Here is a 27519-nt window from a genome sequence, read left to right as displayed (position 1 = left end):
TCTTTCGTCGGAAGACAATAACACTGATACTCTGGTCACTACCGGGGATGACAAAGACAAGGGATAGAGATTCTCTGACGTAGACATGCTGCATTCTGGTCAAAGCGATTTCGGATAAAAAATCCCACCTTTTCCCCTCCCAGCCCGCCGATGAGCGCCGTGGCGTTAGCCATCTTGCGCCGGCAGGCCTGGGCGTCGTCCAGAAGTTCCTGTTTCTCCCTCATGGCGTCGTCGTAGAGCGCTTGCACCTCGTCCAACTCCTTCTGCTTCGCGTCCAACTGTTCCTGAGCTCTGGCTAGCTCGCCCTGGGCCACGCCCAGACGCGCCTCTTGGAGGGTCAGGTTGGCCTAGGAGGGAGAGAGGGGGATGGTAGGGTCAGGTTGGCCTAGGAGGGAGGGTGGGGGGATGGTAGGGTCAGGTTGGCCTAGGAGGGAGAGAGGGGGATGGTAGGGTCAGGTTGGCTGGGAGGGAGAGAGGTGGATGGTAGGGTCAGGTTGGCCTAGGAGGGAGAGAGGTGGATGGTAGGGTCAGGTTGGCCTAGGGGGGAGAGAGGGGGATGGTAGGGTCAGGTTGGCCTAGGAGGAAGAGAGGGGGATGGTAGGGTCAGGTTGGCCTAGGAGGGAGAGACGGGGATAGTAGGGTCAGGTTGGGGGATGGTGGGGTCAGGTTGGCTGGGAGGGAGAGAGGGGGGTGGTAGGGTCAGGTTGGCCTAGGAGGGAGAGAGGGGGATGGTAGGGTCAGGTTGGGGGATGGTGGGGTCAGGTTGGGGGAAGCTAGGGTCAGGTTGGGGGATGGTAGGGTCAGGTTGGCTGGGAGGGAGAGAGGGGGATGGTAGGGTCAGGTTGGCTAAGAGGCACAGTGGGGGATGGTAGATGTGTGAAAGCCAGTATTCTGAGCCAGTAATAAACTCAGTTATATATACACAGCAGAGGAGGCTGGTGGAGACCTCCAACTTCCTGTCCTCCAATGACAGGACAATACCTTCAGAGGCAGGACTTCTTTATTAATGGAGAAGAAGTCGACCATGGCCTCAGTCCAGGAGCAGAGACCAGCTACGTTCCCACACATCCTCTTAGCTGTCTCCAGGTTATAATCCTCACTCTCCAGGTATGGAGCCAGCAGCTCCACCACCTCCTCTGTTATAGAATCCTGAGAAGAAGAAAAAAGGAAAACATGTACTACAATTAGAATAGAATTGTATACAATTGTATAGAGGGAAATGGAATGGCTCCAAAAATGTTGACATTTTATTTAGGCCTAAATTAGAGTTGATTAAATAGTGAAGAGATACATCGGCGATGACGCAAGACCGAAGGACATTTTACGTGTGTTTATTAATAAACATGTTGGTAAAAGGCTAGTGATAGACTGGACAAAGACAGAGACGTGTGAGACCACATGTTGCTCTGCCTTAGTTAGGATACATGCTGTTTCTCCTGTACTGTAGAGTTCAGAGCTGTAGAGTGTTGATGGGACAAAGACTTGTATCAGGTTTCTTGACTTCACTGGCACCTCTGCATGTATTTCACACTCCTACAGAACCACTCTGGCAATGCAGGGGCTTTCCCTGCTCGCTAAGCCTTCATATGACAGAAGAGCTTGTGAATGACAGACCCTCTAATCTGTGTGTCTGTGTATGTGTATGTGTGTGTGTGTGTGCGTGTGTGTGTGTGTGTGCGTGTGTGTGTGTGTGTGTGTGAGTATGTGTGTGTGTGTGTGTGTGTGTGTATGTGTGTGTGTGTGTGTGTGTGTGTGTGAGAGAGAGAGCTGCCATCTATCTTGGACCATACATACCTGAGAGATATTGAATACCGCTTATTATATATGACCTATGAACAGCAATATCTGAAAGGAGCTTTAGACCGGATTAGAAGACAGCCTTCACGGTGGTAACACACGTCACACCTATAGTATCACCTAAAAACAAACATCAAAGACTGGCCTAGTGCTGTCCTACCCAATGTCAGCGACTTATTACATAACATTTATGTTTACATGTTTAACATGGGTTAACATTTACTATAGATACCGTTACATTTACTATGGTTACTGTTACATTTACGAGAGTTACTGTTACAGTTACTGTAGTTACTGTTACAGTTACCATAGCTACCAGAGAAAGTAAGCATGAGAAATATTAACCCTTACCTTTTGGAAGTTGAGCAGATTGCTGAGGAAGGCAGAGTTCTGCATCAGTTTGTTGGCCTCTGACCAGGAGGGTCGGAGGCAGTTCCTCTCAGGGTCAAGGGTCACAGGGTCTAGTCTCCTCTGGAACAGCAGCAGCACCGCGTCCATGATACGCATGATCAGGTGCGGAGGTTTCCCCAGCTTCCTTACTGTAGCGATGTCAGCGGGCTTGATGGTCTGGAAAACACAAGAAAAAATCTTCAATCTATCTTCTATATCTCTCTATTTTCACCAAGGGAGGCTGGTGGAGGTAGAAATCGGAGGACGGACTCATTGTAATACATGGAATGGAATGAGGAATGGTATCAAACATGGGGTCCTCTGATTAATACCTCTGGTATCTGTCTAGTCTCACCTGTAGCGCAGCCTCTGCAGCGGCCATAGCAGGCTTGGCAGCCTCCAGTTTAGACATGGCTACTTTCTTATCTGCCTCGATCTCGTCAACGATGGCCTGAGCCTTGTCCTTGACCTTCTGCACCTGAGCCTTGACCTTCTCTGCAGCCTGGGCCTTGACAGTCACCTCCTGCAGAACCCCGTCTGCCTTCTGGGAGGCCACCTCCAGCTCTCTCTCCTTCACGGCCAGCTCTTTGGACAACTGGCTCACTGACTGCTCCGCTTCCATCAGCTTGGCCAGGCCTGGGAGTGTATGAAATAAATACGTACTTTTCACTTAAAGGGATAGTTCACTGAAATCACAAAATGACATATTTAGTTGTTCACCCTTGCAAGGAGTCTATGGACAAGGACAGACTTCAATACACACTTTGGTTCTGTTTGATGATCATTAGCGGTTAGCGACAGTGCACAGATAAACAGAACCAGAGGTGTGGATTGAAGTTTGTCTTGTCAATAGACTCCTTTCAAGGTAAGGGACCAAATATGTGATTTTGTAATTTGGGGCGAAATATCCTTTTATAGTGGATATAGGTTACTTTTTTTCACCAGCAACATGTCCTCTCATTCAGATGATTGTCATGATAGTGTTACCTGTTTTCATGCGTTCGGCTAGCATGCCAACGTGAGCAATCTTCTCTGAGTAGATGATCTTGTAGCCCTCGATGAAGGACAGGTAGGACTTGGGTGTGACGTAGGTTTGCCGGCGGAAGCGTTCGAAATACTCGGTGCATTTCTCTGCCACGAGGTCCTGGAAGGTCCCCATGGTGCTGATCACACTCTGTTTCACCTCCGGCGAACACTGGAACGCGTAGTCGGACAGGAAGTGATGTGATACTGCCACCAGGGCGTCCCGTGGCCAGCGCTGGAACCAGTCGATAGTACAGCCTGATATGAGGCCGGGGAACTTAAGGGCTCGCGTACGGAACTTCTCCCCGACCGGCGAAAAGCACAGGACAACATGTAGGTTGCTCCGTACCCGCGACAGGAAGTAGTCATAGAGGTTCTCTGCGGTGGGCGGGCGGCGTGGTTGGTCACGTTTCATGACAGGGATGAGGTCCTGGGTGATCTCGTCCACCTCATCACGAGGGAACAGGTTGGACACCTCACCCGACGCCAGGACATTGTTCATGTACTCAAGGAAGGACTCCTCTTTGATGTCATTGTCAGTGAAGATGAAGGTGACTCCCTTCCCCTGCTGGCCGGCAATCCGATACAGAGTCTTCAGATCGTCCATTAGGTTACTGGTGTTGTATGTCCTGGTGAGTGTGATCTGGAAGCTCTGGTAGCCGGCGATAAAGGAGGCTAGGCGTGTCAGACTCTGTTTCCCTGACCCTCCCACCCCCACCAGAAGAGCATTTCCCTGGGGGGTACGGAGAATCCTGGAGATCTTCATCAGGTGGATCATGGCGTCCTGATATTGAACAAAGACCATTGGCCAATAGGAACACAGACTTGCCACAATCAGTGAATGTGTTGAATGAAAACAACGCTGCTGGCAAAGACCAACCAAACCTACCACACATACTCTCCATACTCTACAGAAATGTCACCATCTGAACAGCTACAGTAATCTTTACCAACGTTAGGGGACTGATTTGATGATTTATCAACAACATGTTTGTTTCATTTAGTTTGCTTAAAACATTTTAAAACAGGTCAAGGGCTTCAGGTCAGGAGGCCCTAACCTAGTCAACCACATTTACCTTAAAGAAGACCAGGTCCATAGCATTGCCCCTGACAGCCTCGTTGTACTGTAACTGGAACATGGCCAAACGTTCCGCCAGCGCAGGGAATGACGGTATTGGTTCGTACACCTTCGGGGCATCCAGCTCTGCGTCATCCGGCTCCTCCCCTGTCGACTCTGGAGCGTCCCGCAGGAAATCCACAAAATACGTCTCCCACTGAGCGTGCTCTATCAACGTCGGCCCGTGATCCTCAACTGTGATCTGAAGGAGCCGGGTTATCACTTGTAATTACTATCTTATTACATACTAACATAGTTACGTTTTAAGTTGCCCTATTTATGACACAATGCATGTCCTCCACTTACCTTCTCCAGTATGGTCTCAAAGCTCTGCCTGTCCTTGTGGTCAATGAAGCGGTCAGCAATAACGCGGGTACACTCATGGTGGAAGAGCGACGCCAGCACTTCTGTCTTCTGGCACACTTCCCCCCCTACAGTCAGGACGCCCTGCCAGATACGACTCAAGTCCCGCAGGTTGAAGACGTAGTGAAACTTGGCTGGGGAGGGAAGCATCTGGGGGGACATCGGAGGACACACGAAGAGAGAGAGAGCTAAGGAACTAGTACACTAACTCATCCCAAACAATCCTCTCTGAGGAGGTTCAATCACACACACACACACACACACACACACACACACACACACACACACAAACATGTTACGAACATTCTCTACATCTGTGTTGCAGTTGCCTAATCCTTTACCTTGGCTTTGACAGCCTGCCACACCCTCCGGGTGGTGGGTACCAGGGCTCCAGCCAGGGCACACACCTCCTCAGGGAAGCTTCTCTCTGGGCAGAAGTATCCCAGCGACAGGGTCCGGAAGATCTTGTCTATGGAAGCGTTGGAGGGCAGAGTGACATTGAAGACGCTGAACTGTCTCTTGAGGCGCTGGGGGATGTCGTTGCGTCCTCCCCCCGGGTGGATCATGGCTGCCACTAGCTGGACGTCCACTATACCAGTGAACTCCCCAGGACGCTCTAGGCTATAGAACCCTCTCTGTTCCATCAGCTGACGCACAATTTCATTGGTTACCTGGTCGAGAGGGAGATACAAGTGAGATCATCTAGTGTTTAAGTGTGTTCTAAACCGTGTCTACTGCTAGTAGACTAACTAACAGTGCCTGAGCCGATTCCCATTAGTCCTGTAGATGACTCTGACTGGTTTTAACGTCGCACCCTCCTAAACACACCCCATATTTCACACATTGAATGTGCTCTAACCTGGTCGCCCCACTCGTTGATGACAGGCATGTTGATGTCATCGACAAACACGGTCATCTTCTTCCCCGCGGGCGGTCCGTAGGTAGAGCCCATCCTCTTGTCGATGTAGCTCTCGATGGTCCGCTGGAACATACTGGGCAGCGTGGCTGAGGAGAAGTTCAGACTCTTACTGAGCTGGGTCTCAGGGTCATACTTACTGGTGTAGCCCTGTGGGGAGAGTAAGTAAGTAAGTAAGTAAGTAAAGCTTTATTTATATAGCACCTTTCATACAAGAAATGCAGCTCAAAGTGCTTTACAACAGGAATAAGAACATAAAGTGAATATAAAAACATATATAAAAACATATACAAGCATAGAATGAATATAAAAGCAGGGGAAAACAGTAAAAAGAACAGGTAAAGATAAAATACAATATTACGTAACAACATTGTTTTAGCACCCCTTGTGCCCCTTGTGAGTGGAGGCATGCTAACGTGGGACCTGGGAGAGGGATCATAACATTACCATGCTGGTATTACCCTTTCATAATATACGGCATAGAACAATAGGTCATAAATATACAATATCTATGCTCGTAACGCTAGTCCAAATAGGTAATATATATATACGGTACTGTATGTATGGTCATGTACAGGGTTATATGGTTATACAGTTTAATACAGTTGTATTGGATTAAAGCTGTCATCTTCTAACCTTGATCATGACAGTCTTGGCTGTTCCCTGTTCTCCGATGAGCAGCACAGCTTTGCCCTGTTTTATGATCGTCTCCATTAGGTAGTCTGTCCTCACGTTGTCAACGTTAGGCACCAGGATAGAGGAGTAGTCTGGGACATGGTCTGTAGGGTACTTATACTCTGGTACCTGAGGGGAGGGGGGCATCACATCCAAGAGAGGGTGGATTAGGCCACAATTAGGACATTTTACAAATGGTGATATCGATAGACAACTATTGATTGATTGAGAATGTTTATTTTGGTCCCCTATGCAATTCACAATACAGATATAAAAAAATAAAAATAATTACACAGTCACAATTCATAACACCAGGACCAAAAAGGTGTAGGCTGAAGCCGTGGCTTATTGCGCCTACCCTTGTTACATGTATGCATGTCCCCCCATGAATGCATAATCAAAACATTTAAACTTTTATAAACAAAATTTCACTTACGCATGTCAACAAAAAGTTCAAAAAATACCAAACAAAAACTATATTTAAACCTCTGTTTTATACTTGTTAATCATCTTATTTTTAAATAATTTTTAAAATCCTTTTAGTGTACTACACATTTTTATTTCCTTTTCAAAATGCTATGGAGAGATAAACGAAAATAACATTTGGATCAGAGAGAACCAGCACAAAGCCAGGCATAGGGACATACAAGCACAAATGTAATGCATGAGAAATGTCCAAAGTAAGAGTATGCGCTCAGTGCAGAGATATTTTTTTTATTATCGTATTTATGACACATTTCTACCCGTTATTATTATTACTGATGATGTAACTTCACATGTATGTAAATGGTTTCCACCATAGACTACTGTGCAGTAGATCATACAGTACCTTACCTTCTTGGACCAGTGCTCCCACTGGCCAGTCTCATTGACCATAAACTCAAAGATGGTTTGGTCGCCGTGGGTCTGGGGCAAATCCAGTGTGGCGGAGTGCGACTGTAAGAAGGCCTCCATCTTGGCTCTGTCCTGCAGCTCCAACAGGGCTCCTACGGACCACATGACCGCAAAGACAAACAGCCGTGCCACGTCTCCCTGGCCTGCCTGTTTCTCCTCCACAGAGGGTAGCAGACCCTGCAAACAGACATACATGTACAGTATATAAGACCTTGAACCTTGTAAAAAAAAAAATATTACTTTTTTTTTCCCTTTCCTAACACCAGGGGAGCCACCCCTCCTAAATTTCGTTGTTTGGTACCTGTACTGTAGCAATGACAATAAAGTCCATTCATTCATTCATTCATTCATTCATTCATTCATTCATTCATTCGAACAGCACCCACAATTTAAAATAAATTGCAGCTTGATAGAATCAATAGGGTGTATATGTTACGGTACATGTGGGAACACGGTACATGTGGGAAACCTAGGGTTAGGGTTAGGTGCTAGGGAGCTACGGTTAGGGTTAGGGGTAGGGGTAGGGTTAGGGTTAGGGATAGGATTAGGGTTCGGGTTAGACATGCCAGCATGTACCAAGTCGACGTAGCACCTAACCCTAACCCTAGTTTTCCCACATGTACCGTAACATATACATTAATCGATCTCAGTGTTGTCATTGCAACTCAAGAAGTATTACTTGACAAAAGGTTTATGGCAGTCCAGATTCTTCGATTTGTTTTGAAAAATATGTCATTTTTGGAATAAAGATTTGCCCTGTTAAAAGAGAGAAGCGGTTTCTCAGTTTGGCTATCCCACTCACCTGCAGAAGGTCTATAGTCTGTCTGATATACATGCACTCCAGGATAGACATCTTAGGGGACACGGCCGTGGAAACGAAGTTCATAAGGTCCTGTATAATAATTAGAATACAGTCATTTTCATACAACTCCTTAGCAGCGACAGTACTAACCAAAATAGTCTAAAATCTACCATGTCGACTCCTACTGCCCTAATGACAAAGGGAGGGAGGGAACTAGCCATGCTGTTCTAAACAGGGGATGCTGGCTATAGGCTCTGACCTGGTAGACACTGTTGAAGCAGCCCTGGATGACCTCCTGCTGCAGCGCGGGAAGAGTCTGCAGCCAGGCTTGCAGGATGGGGCTCCAGGCCAGCACCGAGGAACTCATGAACACCATCCCATTACGAGACACGGTGGCTGGGGACGCGTTGTCAATGTTGTGGGGCTCAAACACCACCTTTATTTAATTTTAATGCCGATAAAGATAGAGAAACAATAAGAGAAAAAAAAATGCATGCAGAACGAGGGAAGAAACCCAATTGGGCATATGGCAAAAGCTTATCTTAATCGAAAAAAATCTGGTGAAATACGTCACCTTGCAGTTGGGCGCCATGGTGATGCGGTCTCCGTTAGCCAGAGTCAAGGTCTTGTTGTCGTCCAAGACAGAGTTGAGGTTTTCAATCCAGATTGCATCCACTGGACCGTCCAGGACTATCCAGATGTGCTCCCCCTGGGTAACATAGACACCAGTGGAGCCAGAGTTGTCTATTTCAATCTTGTACAGACAGCAATAACAGCATATGGATGTGAAGAGGTGCCGTATATGAATTGTAGGCAGTTCTATCTTTTCAAAGAATGCCCGATAGAATACCCTCATATTCACACAGTTAAGTAAAAGGTGATATAGCGTAATCAATTTGCTCAATAAAACGTTCATCTCTCTGTATCTTGAAAAATGTGACACGGCCTGGTGAAAGGTGTAACAAGTCGGCAACCAATCAAAATGTTCAGACTTTTATTTTGAAACACAACGTTGTTGAACATCACAACAATAACTAGAACACTACTTCACATTGTTAGCAGGCTCACGAAACAAGCTGTGTTAGTTGACTAGCGAGTGTGTCATTGATTTTCAACAATGCTGAAATGTATTTATATTTTTCTAAATAAAAGTCAGAACATTATCGGCTGCCGACTTGTTACCCCTTTCACCAGACCGTGTCACACATGGTAATGTCTGGTTGCAATGAATGGCAACACTGTCAAAATACTATAATACTATTCCAGCTTCTAACCTAACCTTCTTGGCTTTGAGTGTTTTCCTCCAGAGAGTTGAGAAGATGCCGTCGGTCCAGTCGTTCGTGGCCACATCCAGGGTACCAAACATCTGAGAGGCTGTGATGGCTTTAGGGTTCATCCTCATCTCTCTGTGAGGCGTACCGCAGTCTGACATGGCTTTCATCAGCGTGTGGATACAAGTGGTCTTCCCTGCTCCACTGGGGCCTAGTGTCATCATACCTACACACGCACACACACACACACACAGACACACACACACACACACACACACACACACACACACACACACACACACACACACACACACACACACACACACACACACAGACAGACAGACAGACACACACACACACACACACACACACACACACACACACACACACACACACACACACACAAATACAAGCACTGCCAATGCTGGTGTGGTATGAGGCCATAATGCTGGGTCTAATTATTACTAGAAATACTGTATGTTTTATAAAGCATTATTAGATTAGATTAGATTTGATTCAACTATATTGTCATTGCACATTGCACAGTACAAGTACCAGACATTGAAATCCAGTTTAGCATCTAACCAGAACTGCAAATAGTGATATAGTGCAAAACATGATAGTGATAAGTGATAGGCACAGTGTGGTAAGTACGGTAGTTAGAGGTATATACAAGAGATGGACAGCGGTTCTAAAGGGCCACTGACCGTGGCGAACCCTCTGTGTCTCGTACAGCTGGACGAGCTTCAGTAGCCAGGGATGGTGAGGTATGAGCCCAGCCTGCTGGGTCTGTGTGTGTATGGCTGCCTCCAGGTCAGGGTAGCCTGCCTTGTCCAGAGTTATCCCAGGGAACAGGTCATTGATCAGGCTCATAAACAGAGGCTCGTCCTCATCGACCTGGACATAGAAACAATCAAGGTTCAAGAGGAGACTGACAGTGAAACCACATAGGATTCCATAGGAAATGATTAGCCCTGTTTTATAGCATCATAATACAACAAGGATATTGCTCTTACAAATAAACTATTTTGTGACTTAACATCAAAAGTCTGATAAATAACAGTCCGTTTGGCGTTTCTAAGGGTATGATTAAGCAATGTGTATCAAAGGTGACATCGATGGTACCAGTTTGGAGAGGTTCATATCCCGCAGCACCCTCATGACCACGGTCTTCTCAGCCTCAGAAGGGTTGGACCTCTTCACTGCTCCTAGTGTTCTCAACACTGACAAGATGTTCCTCAGGCCAAAGTCATAGTGGATCTGCAGGACAAAAAGTAAGGAGACATGAGTCATGTACAATACAGAGCAGGAGGAAGCTGGTGGAGGTAGAAATTTAAATGGGCTCATTTTTAATGCATGGATTGATGCATAAATTGATACCATTCCTCTTTCCATTTCATGCATTCCTCATTCCATTCCATGCACTACAATGCGCCAGTCCTCTAATGTCTACCTCAACCAGCATCCCCTGATAGAGCTATACTGTATGTGTTTATGATTTATAAAGTGCATGTGATTCGGTTTTTAACCAAAGCAATTCCAGAGGCGGCTGTATCACCTGCTTAGACAACTGCTCCTCACACAGTTTGTAGAGGGTATAGAACTTCCTGCTGAGGACCTGGTTGTCACGGAAACCGGCACTGGCGAGCTTCACCCTCATGATGATAGCCCTGTCCGGCACCATCATGGCCACCGTACGGAACTGGATCTTCAGGTTCTCAGGCAGCTCCTGGCGACCAGCGTAGCCAGGGTTCTAGCGTCGGAGGAACCACAGGAGAACAGAGAAGACATGCGGCATCCATCCGTTCATCGTTCATACATACAGTACATCTATTATATCTATCTGTCTCAGTGAATGATTTGACATCAGTGATATTCAACGTTCTCTAACCATGGTGATGAAGATGCCAAACTCGCGGTCCATGTCCACGATGTCTCCGTCGGTGAAGACAAACTGGGTCTTCTTGTTCTTTTTACACTGCAGCACCACGTAGATCTGCTGGGCCGCCACAGACAAGACAGGCAGCTCGATCCGGTTGAACTCATCAAAACAGCCCCATGCTCCAGACTGGGCCAGACCTGGAGATAACCACTCATAGCTCAATACAGACCTGGAGGTAACCACTCATAGGTCAATACAGACTTGGAGATAACCACTCATAGGTCAATACAGACTTGGAGATAACCACTCATAGCTCAATACAGACTTGGAGAGATAACCACTCATAGCTCAATACAGACTTGGAGATAACCACTCATAGGTCAATACAGACTTGGATATAACCACTCATAGGTCAATACAGACTTGGAGATAACCACTCATAGCTCAATACAGACTTGGAGATAACCACTCATAGCTCAATACAGACCTGGAGATAACCACTCATAGCTCAATACAGGCCTCGTGACATTAGAATTATAAGGTTCTATCTCCATTTTTGTCAAAATTGAGTTTTTTATATAATCTGATCCATTAGGAGTTTATTAATGCCTGTGTGGTGTTATTTTTAAAATGTTGAAATTTTTGAGTTAGTAATTAATAAAATACAAAGGTTCGATCTCACAAAACATAATGGAATGTAAAAACGTTGACGCTCAATATCTCTGAACGACCCTAAACGGAGATAGAACCTTATCATTCTAAGCTCACGACCTGGAGATAACCACTCATATCTCACGTTTCATTGAAGGGGTCATATCTGTTAAGTTAATTAATAACCAATGGAGGCTGAGTCTTTATCAATCATTTCAGAGTGTTTACTAAACTCTCTCTGTACAGTCAACATCGGGTTTCAAAGTACAAAGCCCATCTCTCTATAGGGTTGTAAGTAAGTAAGTAAAGCTTTATTTATATAGCGCCTTTCGTACATGAAATGCAACTCAAAGCACTTTGGTTCATCTTATAGTTTCAACATTCAGTTCTTGTACAACATCACGTGGGTACAGATAACACAGAGCATCACTCTTTCACTTTAGCCTTGACGAGAAGGGAGTGAGAGTTACTCTTTATCTAGCACCTGCAGTTTTAATCACACACCATTCTTGTTATTCATACAGTCTTCAGTGAACATAATATCATCATTATTGTATTAAAAACATTTTTCTCACAATATCATAAAGCATTGATAACACATTTATAATGCATATCATAAAACCTTCATAATATATGCCGTTTAGCTGGCGCTTTTATCCAAAGCGACTTACATTGTTAGTTTTTAGTTTTTTTTCTTTCCTAGCACCAGGGGAGCCCCCCCTCCCAAATTTCGTTGTTTGGTACCTGTACTATAGCAATGACAATAAAGACCATTCATTCATTCATTCATTCATTCATTCATTAATTCATTCATTCATTCACATTGCAGCAATTGCATAAATGTTTCAGTAATCAAACCCACAACCTACTGTAACCATAGTTAACACTATGCTCTACCTAACTGAGCCACAGAGGACCACACCTTTCATAACACGTGATTACACTAACATACAAAAACGATGGTAGGTAGAGTAACAGGCGAGTGGTGTTTCCCCTTTATCAATGTGTACCTTTATAGATGCGTCCCAGCCCTCTGTAATCCATCTGGTCGGAACAGTTGAAGACCACCACGTACTTCCCGAGACAGCGGCCCATGTCCTTGGTGGTCTCTGTCTTACCTGTCCCTGCTGGACCTGCCGGGGCCCCCCCCATACTCATCCCCAGGGCCTGGGACAGCGTGATGTAACACCTGGGGGAGGTGAAAAGTGTTGTAATCCCTGTGTAATAACACTGTAAAAACACTGTAATTACTCAAGAAACGGCAGGGCATCGGTATGAATGTTTTATATACTGTAGCGACATTGCAGTATACAGTTCACTTCAAAATCAAAGTTGGTCAGATCTTTTCGGACTTAAAAGGTGGTCTTATATAAAGATGGGTCCATGTCCCACGATATCAGTTATGCCGATTCAGCTATTAGCTATTTAAGTGTCACTAAATTAGAGTCTCCATTTCAATCAACAGATGAGATTCTGGGTTACAAGATTACTATAAGCCTTAGCCCCAAATTAATGGAAAAGATAGCACCATATGATATTATTTTTTTCATTCACTGCTCATCTTTTCCATTCATTTGAGATGGAAAAATGACAGATAATCATATCACGGTATCATCAACATATTGATGCTATTACTTCTTACCTGTCGGTGAGTGGGGTAATGCACAGCCTGTCTGTACAGCCCAGGTACTCGTTGCAGTAACCAAACTCGATGTCTGTGATCTGGATCACACACTTGTCTGTGTCCTCCAGGAAGTAGAAGCGGGACTGCTTCTGCCACTCAAAGTCGGACGTCGACCTGATGTTCATACGCACCTGTTTGACATTGGCATGTGGACAATGTTATGGTGTACTCTAACCCAATAGAGAAACGTTTTAAAGATTGAATGCAGTGTAATGCACAATGAACATGGAGTGATAAGCAGAATACAGCGCTCTGCTGTTAAATAAAAATACTGGACAATAAGTAGAGGTACTGTGTAGAAGAGGTTGTGTGCACATTTAGATCATAAAATCAGAGAATGTCAGTCAATGTCTTGTTACAGGAAAGCTCTGACTGCATTTTATGACTGTAGTACTGCTATATGAGTGAATGCATCAATTAATTATATGACTTTTATTTATTTTTTATTAAAAAGTAAATGCCAATTTCAAATATACTGTAAATCATTCTGGAACAGTGGAAGATGAATGAATTAATTAATGAATGGTCTTTATTGTCATTGCTACAGTACAGGTACCAAACAACGAAATTTAGGAGGGGTGGCTCCCCTGGTGTTAGGAAAGAAAAAAAAAAACTTTTAAAAAAACACAAGAAGGGAAGGAGCTGGTTTACATAAGATGACACTCACCAGATCATCAAAGATGTCTTTCTGGTGGACGTGGATGGTGATCAGAGTCTCATACTTGGTGCGTTCGTTCCTGGTCAGGTCTCTAGTCGTCATATCAATCAGCTCATTCAAGATGTCCATGAAGTTCTGGTTGGTAGTTTGCATGACCTGAGTCATCAAGTAAAAAAGGTAGAGAACATAATTATTAATCTGTTTTGTAAAATCTAATTTAAAACCATATAATCAAGCTTCAGAAGAAGACTTAGAATTATTATAGAACACTTGCGGTTACTTAGTTATAGCTATGTTAGCTTAAGAGTTATTTTTAATTTCAGTTCATTTTTTATAAGATAATGGCCGATTATATGGCCATTATAATGTCTATATATATATATATATATTAAAAAAGTTATTTTTCCCACTCATATTTTTCATTTTATTTGACAGATACAGTAGAGATTTAGAACAGGAAGGATCGGTGAGAGAGAGAGGAGGGATGACATGCAGGATATGTCCCCGGACGGAATCGAACCCGGGACCCTGCGGTTACATGGTCAGCGCTTAACCCGCTACGCCACCTAAGCGCCCGTCGATACCTTTTTGTCTCCCTTGCTGAGTACCAGGGCCTCCTCTGCATCCCTGGTCCAGAGCATCTGTATGCCCAAAAGGCCCACCTGGGCAGGGAACACTGACTGAAACTCCAGTAGCTTCAGCCCTGGGTCACTGATGGCCAGGTGGGCCTGTCTGATGATGCCGTGGAGGGTCTTCCTCACTCTGTCCAACAGCAGACCCAGCCACGACTCCACATTCCCCTGCACCACAACACCACCAAGGGGAACATGTTTTAATAATAATAATAGGCCTTCATGGACCTCCAAGGAAACAGCGTCATATACTGTTTGAAATCGTCCAATTTCATATAGTACTGTTTCAAATCGTTAAAGCTGGAAAGTGTTTGTACAGATTACAGAACAATGAGATCAACTAGTGTTGAGGTGAAGGTACTGTGATACTACACTGATTTGTTTTTTGTTTTGTTTTGAAACGGCAATGCTAAGTGTGTGTGTGTGTGTTCCACGGCGGTGAGTTTAGCAGAGATGTGTCCAGTGTCTCCTACTGGAGTACGTAGCCTACAGTACAGTACAGTACTATACCTGAGCCATGACAGGTTCTGCCAGGTCCACCGTCTCTCCCTCCTGGGACTGGAAGCTCAGGATCTGGTCGTAGTTCTTCTCATGAAACACTACTGTGTTCACGTTGTCAAACAGACTCAACAGGTGAGTCTGAACAAAGAGGAGAGGACAGGTTACTGTGTGACACAGGAAGTGTTTTCCGTCACGACATCAGTCTGCAGGTGGGCTGTAACGTGCCGTACCTGTATAGTGTGAGAGTCTGACGCCTGTCCCAGGATCTCCAGCAGAGCCGGGTCAGAGACAAAGAAGAAGCGAGGGAACACCAGCCTCTTCTTCTCCAGGTATCCGCTGAGGGACTTCTGACACACCTCCAGCTGTTCCAGCAGGTGAGGCAACAGCTGACTGAGGGTCTCGTCGCCGACGCAACACTGAACCACACCCGGGACCTCGTGGGCACGCTGCATGATCTTCTGCCATGACTTGTCAATGTTCTGGAACCTCTTAGCCTCCTGGGGGGACAGGAAGGCAGGAATTCTGGGGTCATGTCCAAACTACTATATAATACTACATGCTATTATATTATTACCGATATTTTCTCAAATCTAATTCCACAGATGTAACACAATCGTATATACTATCCAGGCCCTCTAGCATGCTCTGACCTGGGGCAGCTGTTTAGCGATGTCCCCCCCTACGAACACGGCCTCGAGGTAGATCCAGAGGTTCTGAACCGTCAGCCACTTCTCGATCACCTCAGTCGTGTTGGACAGTTTTTGAACCCACTGCTGGATCGAAGGCTTGAACGGGACGTTGTACCTGGAGATGTACGACACAACAACACTCTTTTACTGTCATACATCAATTGAGTCAAGTAATTTTTTCTGAGTGGGGCAGTCCCACTCATATTTTTCTTTTTTAATGACAGATATAGTAGAGATTATGACAGGAAGGATGGGTGAGAGAGAGAAGGGACGACATGCAGGATATGTCCGTGGCTGGAATCGAACCGGGAGCCCTGCGGTACATGGTCAGCGCTTAATCCACTACGCCACCTAAGCGCCCCCAGTGTAGACATGTTGATGTGAGCATGACACCTGTTACCAGTCAATGTAGATGATATACCTGTTGCTCATGAGTGAAGCCAGCACCATCAGACTGTCTTCCATCAGGGACACCTTCTCTGCTGTGTCTGAGCCCTTCAGCAGCAGTTCCCCACGTGTCCTGAAGGGGGCGAAGGTGAGCGTGTGGCTGCTCCACTCCGCCACCACATCCTTCAATTTGGCCTCAATGTCCCTCTCTTTCACAGCACTGATACACACATCCTGTTAACAACAAAACACTGAAGTTCATTGTCAGTCCTGGACTACCGTACTGTAACTGTCTTAGGGAATAAGCCCTGATTCCTGTAATATATGTAATATTATTCCCTTCATTATACAGGAGCTGATTTAGTGATACAATACCTCTATATCCTCCTTGTATTTGAGCAGTGGGGCCTCCATGATGTTTCTGAGGGCGAAACTCTCTGACTCCACCTCAAAACTGTGACTTGTGATGTCACTCAGACGGCTCCAATGTCTGGACATCATCGCCTGGGGTGAGGTAGACAAGGTAGAGGGAGAGAGAGAGAGAGGGAGATAAGGTACAGTGTGTGTGTGTGTATGTGTGTGAGTGGGGGTTGGCAAGGGTGAGAGAGAGACAAAAGTAAGGACCAGAGGGAAGAGAGAGACTGGGGATATCTGTAAACATGCAATAGCTTTAAAAGAACATCACATTACAGTAATGATCTCCACTCAAAAAGCATGTTAGGGATTGGATATATGAATAAGGTGGGAAATCTATCTCAGATCAGCTGTATTGTGTGATTGAATATGTCCACCTTGTTGGCCATCATGTAGAGCAATGGACACGTCTCGTTGAAGTCGTCGATGGTCTTCTTCAGGTCTCTAAATGCCTGCCACTCCTTCAGCGCCTTAGGAAGCTTCCGGATCCTGAAGTGGAGTGGAGAGACAGAGAGTTTCAGGGAGTTGCCACTGTGTGTGAACATAAAGGAAGAACGAATAGAGTCCTACCTGTTCTGGAACTCCTGCAGTTCACCGTTGATCTTCTCTATGTTAAGGTCCGCCCACTGAATGTCATAGTAACCGGTGACACTCTCGATGACAGAGTTGTAGAGGGAGTAGAGTTTAGCTTGAAGAGCCAGCTCCTTCCTGATCCTCTGGAGGTCTGGATAGTCTGAGAGAGAGAGAGAGAGAGAGAGAGAGAGAGAGAGAGAGAGAGAGAGAGAGAGAGAGAGAGAGAGAGAGAGAGAAACAAACAGACAGACAGACAGACAACAGTTAAGGTGTTCACTTTTTTCAAGCATCAAACACACAACATATCAAATCTACATTATGGGTATGAATGCGTAAGTGTCGTCACCATTAACGGTGAGGCCGAACAGCTCCTCCCCTCCAGAGTAGGTGACGTATTTCCTCCAGAGTTCATCAAACTGGGCCTGGAAGGTCTGCAGTCTGTCGCTGGCCTCAGACGGGGCCAACCCCTCCACACCTGGACCACTGGAGACACATCACACATAATGGATGACTACATCTGACACAACATCACACTGACCACGGCCTGCAGGTCAAACATTTGTCTTTGTAATTAATTCTCTCTTTAAGAATGACAGTTGATAGGAAATGTCAACTATTTTATTTTGCCAGCATACTAGCAGAAGTGGAAAGAGTACTGAAATATCCTGTTCAAGTAGAAGTACTGTAACTTCAGTGAAATATGACTAAACTGAAAGTAAAAGTTCAAGTCTAGGAAACTACTAAGTAGGAGTAAGCAAGTAGCTTTTTAAAAGGTATCAAAGTAATTTCCTTCACTTAAAAATTAAACATTTGCAATGTTTATTGCATTATTGCATTATCGTCATTGAAATGAAATCTTAAAATCGATCATCGTTCAGATGTTGTGGGCAGTATGATTTGATTGGCCTGTTTAGGTGTGATGTTTGTTATTGAGTATGATCCCGGCACACTGAGCACTGTGTTGGCACAACTGCTACAGTATGGTCTTTGCTAAAAACCTGCCCCTGCCTATGAACACCACTGTGTTATGGATGATTTAAAAATACAAATAATCATAATAAAAAAAGAATTTGAGAAATAGAACACTTTTCAAAACATACTCAAGTGAAAGTATAATTGGCGACTTTCAGAAATACTCAGTTACAGTAATGTTAATAGTTAAAATAAGTAAATGTATGCCCCGCGGTGGCGCAGCGGTCTAAGCATTAGCCACTAGTGCAAGCTGCCCACCGGGGACTGGGATCTCGCCAGACCCGGATATGGCCGGGGCACACAGGGAGCGGCATATTGAGCGGCCGCTCCCAAAGGGGGGTATAGGACTATTTCCGGACAAGGATCCGTCGCGCAACACCGCCCCCGTCTGGTGCTGGAGTAACGGTGTCGGGCTCGAGGAGCCAGTCAGCTAGTCTGCCTGGCGATCTCCTCTGGGACTGCCGGCCACGGGGTCGTGCGGCGGATCCTACGCAATAGGCAGGGGATAATTGGATAATAGGTTGGGTTCAATTGGATACCAAATTGGGTGAAAAAGGGATAAAATCAACAAAACAAAAAAAGTAAATGTATACTTTGAATACTAGTGATGCTGCTGTAGTGAACATTTAATTGGATCAACTCTTGGACTACAACAATCCATCATCTAGCTTCAAAAGATGTGCTATCAAGTGCTACTGTATTTTCAATTAAATGCTTTTGCATGACTTGCTATATACAGTAGCTGTACCTGTGGTCATATTCAGAGTAGAACGTTTGGACAGAGTTCTGGAAGGCCTCCACTCCTGAGAGCAGATCAGCCTTCATGGCAGGTTGGATCAGTACCAGGGTGTTCTGGCTCTGCATCACCTGGAGAGTAGAGGGGTTACATAGTACTCGTGAGCTTAGAATGATAAGGTTCTATCTCCGTTTAGGGTAGTTCAGAGATATTCAGCGTCAAAGTTTTTACATTCCATTATGTTTTGTGAGATGGAACCTTTGTATTTTATGAATTACTAACTCAAAAATGTAAACATTTTAAAAATTACACCACACAGGCATTAATAAACACCTAATGGATCAGATTATGTAAAAAACTCAATTTTGACAAAAATGGAGATAGAACCTTATAATTCTAACGTCACGTACTGGTAAAACCTCAGACAGGCCAGTGGTGTAGATTTATCAGATAATAAGTAGTGTGCCACTCTCCTCTGCTGCCACATATTGAAAATGTATGACAAGGGTTAGGGACACTGAGTCAACTTGAAATGTCATTTCAATCCATGGATGTTTCTATTGTTATATGAAATACTCAACCGGAAGTTTCAGTGTTGTAGTGTTTCAGCATAGTAACATGTTCCATGAGTTGATCTCCTCCTTTGAGGTTGAATATAGTACTACTGTATATAGTTTCAGTATATCAATCTTAAACAGAATGTTGAGGTTGAGGTCTTATGGTGGTATTATGGGATGGTTTACTACAGCTCTGTCTAGCAACACAGGAGGTGCATTCCTCCTCACCAGAGCGTTGAGGTTCCTCCAGGCGTACGTCAGTCCGTCCACTCTCTCCGCGTTCCCGTCGCTGAAGTGCAGCTCGTGGCGGTTGAGCAGAGTGAACGACTCCTCCACGGGCCCGATGGTGACGTCGATCCGGATCTCCGCCTCCCGGATCTCTCGCAGGGCGGCCATGGCCCCTCGCACGTCCTCCAGGTCCGCGATCGGTCGCTGCAGACGCTTGGTCAAGCCGTCCACGAAGGAGAAGATGTCGGCCATGTCCGCGGAGGCACGCTGGTTGAGCGCCGTACCGAAGGCCCGCTTCCAGGCTCGGCACTCCTGCGTCAGGGAGAGTTTGAGGTGGTCCGTGTCGAACAGGACCGAGCCCACGGTGCAGGAGACGGGCAGGTCTTCGATCTGGGCCTCCAACTTCTACAGGACGGAAGAGGTAAGAAGAAGAACAAGCCACATACAGTCATAAAATCAAATCACATGGGTAGTACGCTATAACAGAGATGTGTACGGAATACAGACTATACTGTATGCAAGTCAGATTCTAATGTACAGACTATGAGAACTAGAATAATCTAATTGAGGTCTAGACCATACAGCAGTCTAGACCTAGTGGCTTAAGGTTAAGATCTCTGAGCTGTGAGAAGCTTGGACACCCGTACAGTAAAAATGACTAAGCTCCTCTATGTTTCATACTGAGACGCAGTTATTACAGTCACTAACGGAATATGAGGCGATCTGAGAGCTGAACTCAGGGAGGGAGGGGCGGGTCTCCAGGAAGGCCTTCACCTGCTCCTCTGGGTCCTGGACGGGGGAAAACAAGAGACATATACTGGACTAGGGGTGGGCATCGACGATCGATAATTGATCGATAATTGATCGATAAGGATCTTGGTCGATCACAAAATAAAACATTTGGTCGATCACAAAAAAAAAAAAAAAAATGTTTTATTTTGTGATCGACCAAGATCCTTATCGATCAATTATCGATCGTCGATGCCCACCCCTATACTGGACATCAGTGAAGGCCGGTGGAGGTAGACATCTGAAGAGGGGCTCATTGTATTGCATGGAATGGAGTAACAAATGACATCAACATATATTGTTGCTCCTTTTCTTTTAACACTCTGCTCGGAGGCTTCGGAGCATCCTGACCACGGTGTGGGTGAAAGCTACTCTAGAGGTCGTTCAGGGATGATTCCCCCGATTTCTCAGCTGGTGCCTGCTTGACAGTCAATCAGATCCAGTCAATAAGATACTGTTACGGGGGGGGGGGGGGGAGTCACGACTCCCTGATGCCTTCTCCTGGCGACTTGGAAGGTTGCACTCGTTATTGGACGTCGTTATTGTCAGCTGTGTGTGTTTGTATGTTGTTACTTATGTGTCCCATTTCCCTGTTTCCCTTGTCAGTCGATCGCTTGCTCTCAGTGTGAGAATTATAATACTGCCTGTGGTTAATCCCTGGTACTTGTGGCCTGGGGTGGTCCAGTGGTCTAGCACCACGATCTACAGTGCACACATATTCCCATGTCGGCATGGGTTCGAATCCGGCCCATGCCCTGCTGACATGCCCTCTCTCCCTTCTTCTCCTACTTTCCTGTCTGTCTTCACTATCTGTCCAATAAAATGAAAAAAAATATGAGTGGGACTGCCCCACTCAGAAAAATAACTTAATCCCTGGTACTTAAAGACTTCGTTCATTTATTCCTGGAGAACCTTGATATTGCCTTTTCGTGACATATCAGGTACTTTTGTAAAACGTATTTTGTTTGTTTCTTTTTTGTTTTTCGGAGACTGAGTTTTCTCCTCTTTATTTTGGAAAGTCAAGTACGTGTTTGTCTGATCCTGTTTATTCGTCTCAGTAAAGAGAGAATCTTTCTTTTTTACACACGTTCCCGTCTCGTTCATTCTGATCTGCACCGCACCTGGGTTCAACATCTTTCCAACGCAACAGAAACACACAGCGTGAGTAGCCAATCATACCTGGTTCCAGAGGGTGGAGAAGTGGGAGAACTCTTGCAGCGTGTCACTGGCCTCTGCTCTGAGAGACGACACGATGGAGCCCAGTTGGATGGTTGCCTTGGTAATATCCTTGTGTTCGGCCAGCTGCCGGTCCAGGGGTTTCAGAATCAGCTGTTTGGTCAGGGGGCCGTCGTCCCCCGCATCACGCACAGCTGCCTGCTCTGTCTGAGGGGATTAGAAAACGCGTTGTCACTTCTCACATTCATTGTATTGTACAGTAGGCACTGTAGGGGGCAGCAGGTAGCCTAGTGATTAGAGAGGCCGGCCAGCAATCGTCGCTCGTTCGATCGTAGGTCGCTCGTTCGATCCCTACCCCAGGAGCAAGGCACCTAACCCCTAACTTCTCCAGGGGTGCCGAAGACGGCTGACACTATGCCCAAACCCCCAGGTCTGTGTGCTCCTGCAGTGCAGGTGTGTTGTCTCGGGGGGGTGTGCAGAAATACCACATTCAAAACAGTGATTGATTGGCAAAAAAAAAAAAAATGTATTGGTTTAGCTATCAAAGTAACCAATGAACTAGAGGTAACACTGGTTACACATACAGCACCTGTAGCTGTTTGTGGTGGAGGTGGGAGAACGCCCACAGTGGAATGTCTTTCGCCGTGGACAGAGCGATGCTCACAACCTTGTTGACTGTATTCTGAAACACACAGACAGACAGACAGAAAGAATGTGAAACATGACACAAAAGGGACTGAGGCACAGCAAGCTTATACTGTATTTACTTCCTGGAATAGTCTAATTAGGATGCATTTTGACACATTAGGTAGTACATTATCCAGTGTTATTGGTAGTCCTCTGTGGCTCAGCTGGTAGAGCATAGCACTAACAACGGTTAGCTTGTGGGTTCAACTTTCCTGCTGGGACCATATTATTATATCCTGAAAATGTATGCACTCACCGCAATGTAAGTTGCTTCATATAAAAGTGTTAGCTAAATGGTTTATGTTATTAGAAGAGAACCAGAAGAGGGAATACAGACTTTATTTTACCGTATTTTCCGGACTATAAGTCGCACCCGAGTATAAGTCGCAGCAGGCCAAAAATGGGCCATGAAGAGGAAAAAACCACATATAAGTCGCACTGGACTATAAGTCGCATGGTTCAAGGGAACGGGCTTGGCGGAATCAGCGGGGAAAGCGCTACCGGAAGTAGCAAAATGCTACTCGCGGGTACAACATTGCAACGTTAAACAGCCTCTGGAAGGAATAAATGACTTTAATATCGTTTCTAACGTCCATAACATTGTGTATAAGGTCCATAACATCATGTTTAATGTCCACATTGTCGTGTTTAATGTCCACATTGTCGAGTATAATGGCTATTCTATCGCGTATGAAGCGCTACCGGAAGTAGCAAAATGCTACTCGCGGGTACAACATTGCAACGTTAAACAGCCTCTGGAAGGAATAAATGACTTTAATATCGTTTCTAACGTCCATAACATTGTGTATAAGGTCCATAACATCATGTTTAATGTCCACATTGTCGTGTTTAATGTCCACATTGTCGAGTATAATGGCTATTCTATCGCGTATGAAGCGCTACCGGAAGTAGCAAAATGCTACTCGCGGGTACAACATTGCAACGTTAAACAGCCTCTGGAAGGAATAAATGACTTTAATATCGTTTCTAACGTCCATAACATTGTGTATAAGGTCCATAACATCATGTTTAATGTCCACATTGTCGTGTTTAATGTCCACATTGTCGAGTATAATGGCTATTCTATCGCGTATGAAGCGCTACCGGAAGTTGCAAAATGCTACTCGCGGGTACAACATTGCAACGTTAAACAGCCTCTGGAAGGAATAAATGACTTTAATATCGTTTCTAACGTCCATAACATTGTGTATAAGGTCCATAACATCATGTTTAATGTCCACATTGTCGTGTTTAATGTCCACATTGTCGAGTATAATGGCTATTCTATCGCGTATGAAGCGCTACCGGAAGTAGCAAAATGCTACTCGCGGGTACAACATTGCAACGTTAAACAGCCTCTGGAAGGAATAAATGACTTTAATATCGTTTCTAACGTCCATAACATTGTGTATAAGGTCCATAACATCATGTTTAATGTCCACATTGTCGTGTTTAATGTCCACATTGTCAAGTATAATGGCTATTCTATCGTGTATGAGGCGCTAGCGGATTTACTCCTTGGTTCATGTCAGTCAGAGATTACCCTATGTCAGTTCATGTCAGTCAGAGATTATGAATTATTGATATATAAGTCGCACCTGACTATAAGTCGCAGGACCAGCCAAAGTATGAAAAAAACCGCGACTTATAGTCCGGAAAATACGGTACCTAAATTCCGAACAGCAATGGGTTCTAATACATTTTTATTTACAGCAGCTTCAGAATGGAACAAGCTTCCAGTGGCCCTAAAACGCTTAGAGGGAGAGGTAAGCTTTAAACGTGCTGTAAAGAACTGGCTAGCCAGTGAAATGACAGAGTAGAAACACGTCATAGGTAGGGAGTGCAGGGAATTTGTGTAACTATCTATGTTTGTTTTTTATGGTTTTCATCATGTTCTGTAAATTTGTTTTATGGTAACTGTCTGTCCTGTCCTCAATCAGGGACCATGATGGAAATAAGCGCTTGCGCTTTATCATGTGTTTTTATCCCTTGGAAACTGTCTTTTTAATTCCACAATAAATCAAATCAAATCAAAAATTACTGTACATGATCGTGTACCTGTATATCGTCCAGGCTGGGTCTGAGGATGATGTTGGGGATGGACAGCTGGATGGAGGCTCTGAAGAGGGGAGGCTGGGCCTGCGGGCGACTCAGGTAGGAGGTGGACTGGTACTTGGAGCTCACTACATGGAGCCTGCGTCTCAGAGAGTCCAGCGACGACTTTGTAGCTGTAACCGTCGTTGTCCAAAGAATTGTTGCCATTTGTATATTGCATTGATTCCTTTTATTTTGTATTTATATACTGTATTAGCATTTTTTTTATTCACCAAATGGAGTGAGTTCGAATTGGAATCGACACCCCAACCTTGGTGAGGTCAACTTTTTCCTCTTTTCTTCCTCACCTCTCACCAGAGCCTCTGTGTTCCGCTGGCACAGATTACCGATCATGTTGTAGAAGAGGCAGGGTAGGCAAGACTGGCAGCGGGTTTTCTGTTTGCCGTCTGGGTGAAGGCACTGGAGAGACCCCTGGAGTAGAGAGGAAAGGAGAGGAGGGAGAGGATGGTTACACTGTGCCTCTACTAGGTGGTTTAGGGTTAGGGCTAGGATTAGGATTAACAGTTGAGGTTAACAAGTAAGGGGTTGGTTGATTGTGAAGTGCAACAGAGATGGTTTGGTGAATCACGTTAGTCTACTTTTCTTTATTAATATACTAAATTGATACTGCACTTTGACTTCACTTTCTGCTCCATACAGATACTTAATTGTGAGGTTCACATTCAAATAAAATATAGCTGTTAAGTTTTTATCTGCATAGTCTATTATTGGATGCTACTGAATAAACCAAACAGAATAGCAGTAGAGAAGACTGTAGAGAACAGTGAGTCCGCTATTACAGACTAAAATACCAAGGTTGTAATTACATGATTTTAATATACTGTAATCGGTTGTGAACTAAAGTGGGCCGGTCTGAGGCATGAAACTCCAGAGCTGAAAATGAGTCCCACTCCGACCCTGCGTTGGAGTGATGAGTGACCTCGCCTCAGACCTTGAGACTCATGTTAGCTTAGAGTTAATGCCTAGGATTTATTATTAGGATTTATTGCCATTTTAACACTGTCTTGTGGTGCACAGGTTTGAGTCCAGAGAGGGTTTACATAGCTGACCCACCCACCTCCAGGTTGACTGTGTCAGCTGAGGTCATCTTGCTCTTCAGATCGTCGATCAGCTCATACACAGACCTCTCCACTTGTTGACTCTGGCTGAACAAATAACACCACAACACCACAAGTGAAGCAGGACACCACAAGATGAGGTGTCTGATGGAGGTAGACATTGGACTCGTTGTAATACATGGAATGGAATGAGGAATGGTATCAAACATACCTTTTTGTGTGTGTATTTGACACCATTCCTCATTCCATTCTATGTATTACAATGAGCCCATCCTCTGATTTTTTTTTACTCCACTAGCCTCCCCTGACACATACAGTAACTTACTAATAAAGTGTATCTGATCTTATGGTTTTCACTTCAGCATTTTCCAATTAGAATGTGAAGTAAAGTTCAGACTCATTAACATGAATTGTAGACATTAAACAGACCTTGATCAAATGAACACTTGACAAGTTCATTTTGACACAGGTCTAGAGACTAGTGTTTCTCAACCCTCTCCTCAGGGCGCCCCAGCCGCTCCACATTTGATCTGTTCCACCACCAACTCACCTGATTCAACTAATCAAGTACAAACCATAATTGCTTTGGTGAGCTGGTGGTGGAACAGATCAAATATGTGGTGCGGCTGGGGCGCCCCGAGGAGAGGGTTGAGAAACACTGGTCTAGACAGAGGATGTCAGTATTTTTCCCATGATCCATCAGTCCTCACCTGCTGAGGGTGTGGCCGGCCAACCTGACAGTGCTCTCTGTCTGGCTGAGGAAAGTCAGTGGTGAAACGGGCATATCCTCGGGCAGCTCCAGCAGAGCTGTGGACGACATGGCCTGAAGGACCCGCTCTATACGACACTCCAGCGTATCCATGGCAACCTTCGCTACCTGCTGCAACTCCCGCAGAACTCTGTGAGCGTTCTCTAAGACTGAGAAGAGAGAGAGATTCAGTCTTAATAAAACAAAGCACCAAACACAATATCGTGAGTTTAGAATTATAAGGTTCTATCTCCATTTTTGTCAAAATTGAGTTTTTTACATAATCTGATCGATTAGGTGTTTATTAATGCCTGTGTGGTGTTATTTTTAAAATGTTGACATTGAGTTAGTAATTCATAAAATACAAAGGTTCCATCTCATAAAACATAATGGAATGTAAAAACTTTGACGCTCAATATCTCTGAACTGCCCTAAACGGAGATAGAACCTTATCATTATGCAGGCTCTTATTAAGCAGGCTCTTATTATTAAACATTATGCAGGCTCTTTGCCTCTCAGTTTTGGTTTGTTTTTCAATTCCAATCTAACCTCGATTCATGAATCTACATTTTTGAGATTAAGATGAAGTTTTGAGATTAATAACATTTTTACTCCAACTACATGACATGCAGGAATGCTGATCAGTTAACCTTTTGACGTTGGACTCTGAAGTGTTATTATCGCACTTCAGAACAATTCAAATGTTTCTCTCACCTTATAATGTGGTCTGCCAGAAATAAAATAAATAAGCAGAAACAAGTGACCAATTTAACAACCCTAGAACAATGACATGTTGAGTTAAATAACCCCCAAATATTATAACAAATACAATCAACAAAACAAATATTAAATAGGATACTTGATGAACAAGTGGAGATTAAACTCAAACATATTAAACAGAGGTACTATGAGGTTGGGCCTAGACGCAGTGGTTTTCGACCCTCTCCTCGGGGGGCCACCAGCCGTTCCACATATTTGATCTGTTCCACCACCAGCACACCTGATTCAACTAATCAAGTGCAAACCATAATTGCTTTGCACTTGATTAGTTGAATCAGGTGTGCTGGTGGTGGAACAGATCAAATATGTGGAACGGCTGGTGGTCCCCGAGGAGAGGGTTGAAAACCACTGAGC

The 27519-nt window shown here is 44.8% G+C and overlaps 1 protein-coding gene across 1 annotated transcript in view; it reads right to left on the bottom strand.

The window, feature by feature from the left end:
• Positions 1–27519, bottom strand: part of dnah5l (dynein, axonemal, heavy chain 5 like) — a gene marked incomplete at both ends in the record, with an annotated part of 60055 nt that overhangs the window by 20321 nt on the left and 12215 nt on the right. The window contains 40 exons of the mRNA XM_080543485.1: positions 129–347; positions 982–1149; positions 2149–2364; positions 2543–2823; positions 3175–3994; positions 4287–4529; positions 4634–4840; positions 5032–5361; positions 5550–5756; positions 6243–6410; positions 7116–7352; positions 7978–8067; positions 8237–8413; positions 8552–8686; positions 9257–9474; positions 9956–10145; positions 10374–10508; positions 10807–11001; positions 11140–11327; positions 12792–12970; positions 13424–13596; positions 14133–14279; positions 14708–14923; positions 15266–15394; positions 15487–15753; positions 15907–16060; positions 16367–16566; positions 16708–16836; positions 17124–17235; positions 17317–17479; positions 17666–17802; positions 19040–19158; positions 19813–20217; positions 20521–20601; positions 21781–21984; positions 22367–22459; positions 24523–24692; positions 24867–24990; positions 25637–25724; positions 26348–26555. Coding sequence (XP_080399611.1) covers positions 129–347; positions 982–1149; positions 2149–2364; positions 2543–2823; positions 3175–3994; positions 4287–4529; positions 4634–4840; positions 5032–5361; positions 5550–5756; positions 6243–6410; positions 7116–7352; positions 7978–8067; positions 8237–8413; positions 8552–8686; positions 9257–9474; positions 9956–10145; positions 10374–10508; positions 10807–11001; positions 11140–11327; positions 12792–12970; positions 13424–13596; positions 14133–14279; positions 14708–14923; positions 15266–15394; positions 15487–15753; positions 15907–16060; positions 16367–16566; positions 16708–16836; positions 17124–17235; positions 17317–17479; positions 17666–17802; positions 19040–19158; positions 19813–20217; positions 20521–20601; positions 21781–21984; positions 22367–22459; positions 24523–24692; positions 24867–24990; positions 25637–25724; positions 26348–26555 — 7922 coding nt within the window. The remainder of the gene's footprint in view (positions 1–128; positions 348–981; positions 1150–2148; positions 2365–2542; positions 2824–3174; positions 3995–4286; positions 4530–4633; positions 4841–5031; positions 5362–5549; positions 5757–6242; positions 6411–7115; positions 7353–7977; positions 8068–8236; positions 8414–8551; positions 8687–9256; positions 9475–9955; positions 10146–10373; positions 10509–10806; positions 11002–11139; positions 11328–12791; positions 12971–13423; positions 13597–14132; positions 14280–14707; positions 14924–15265; positions 15395–15486; positions 15754–15906; positions 16061–16366; positions 16567–16707; positions 16837–17123; positions 17236–17316; positions 17480–17665; positions 17803–19039; positions 19159–19812; positions 20218–20520; positions 20602–21780; positions 21985–22366; positions 22460–24522; positions 24693–24866; positions 24991–25636; positions 25725–26347; positions 26556–27519) is intronic.

This window comes from Nansenia antarctica (genome assembly GCF_963989245.1).
Source record: "Nansenia antarctica genome assembly, chromosome: 12".
NCBI lineage: Eukaryota > Metazoa > Chordata > Actinopteri > Argentiniformes > Microstomatidae > Nansenia > Nansenia antarctica.
Note: the sequence above shows the minus strand (reverse complement) of the source record. Positions and strands in the feature narration are given on the sequence as shown.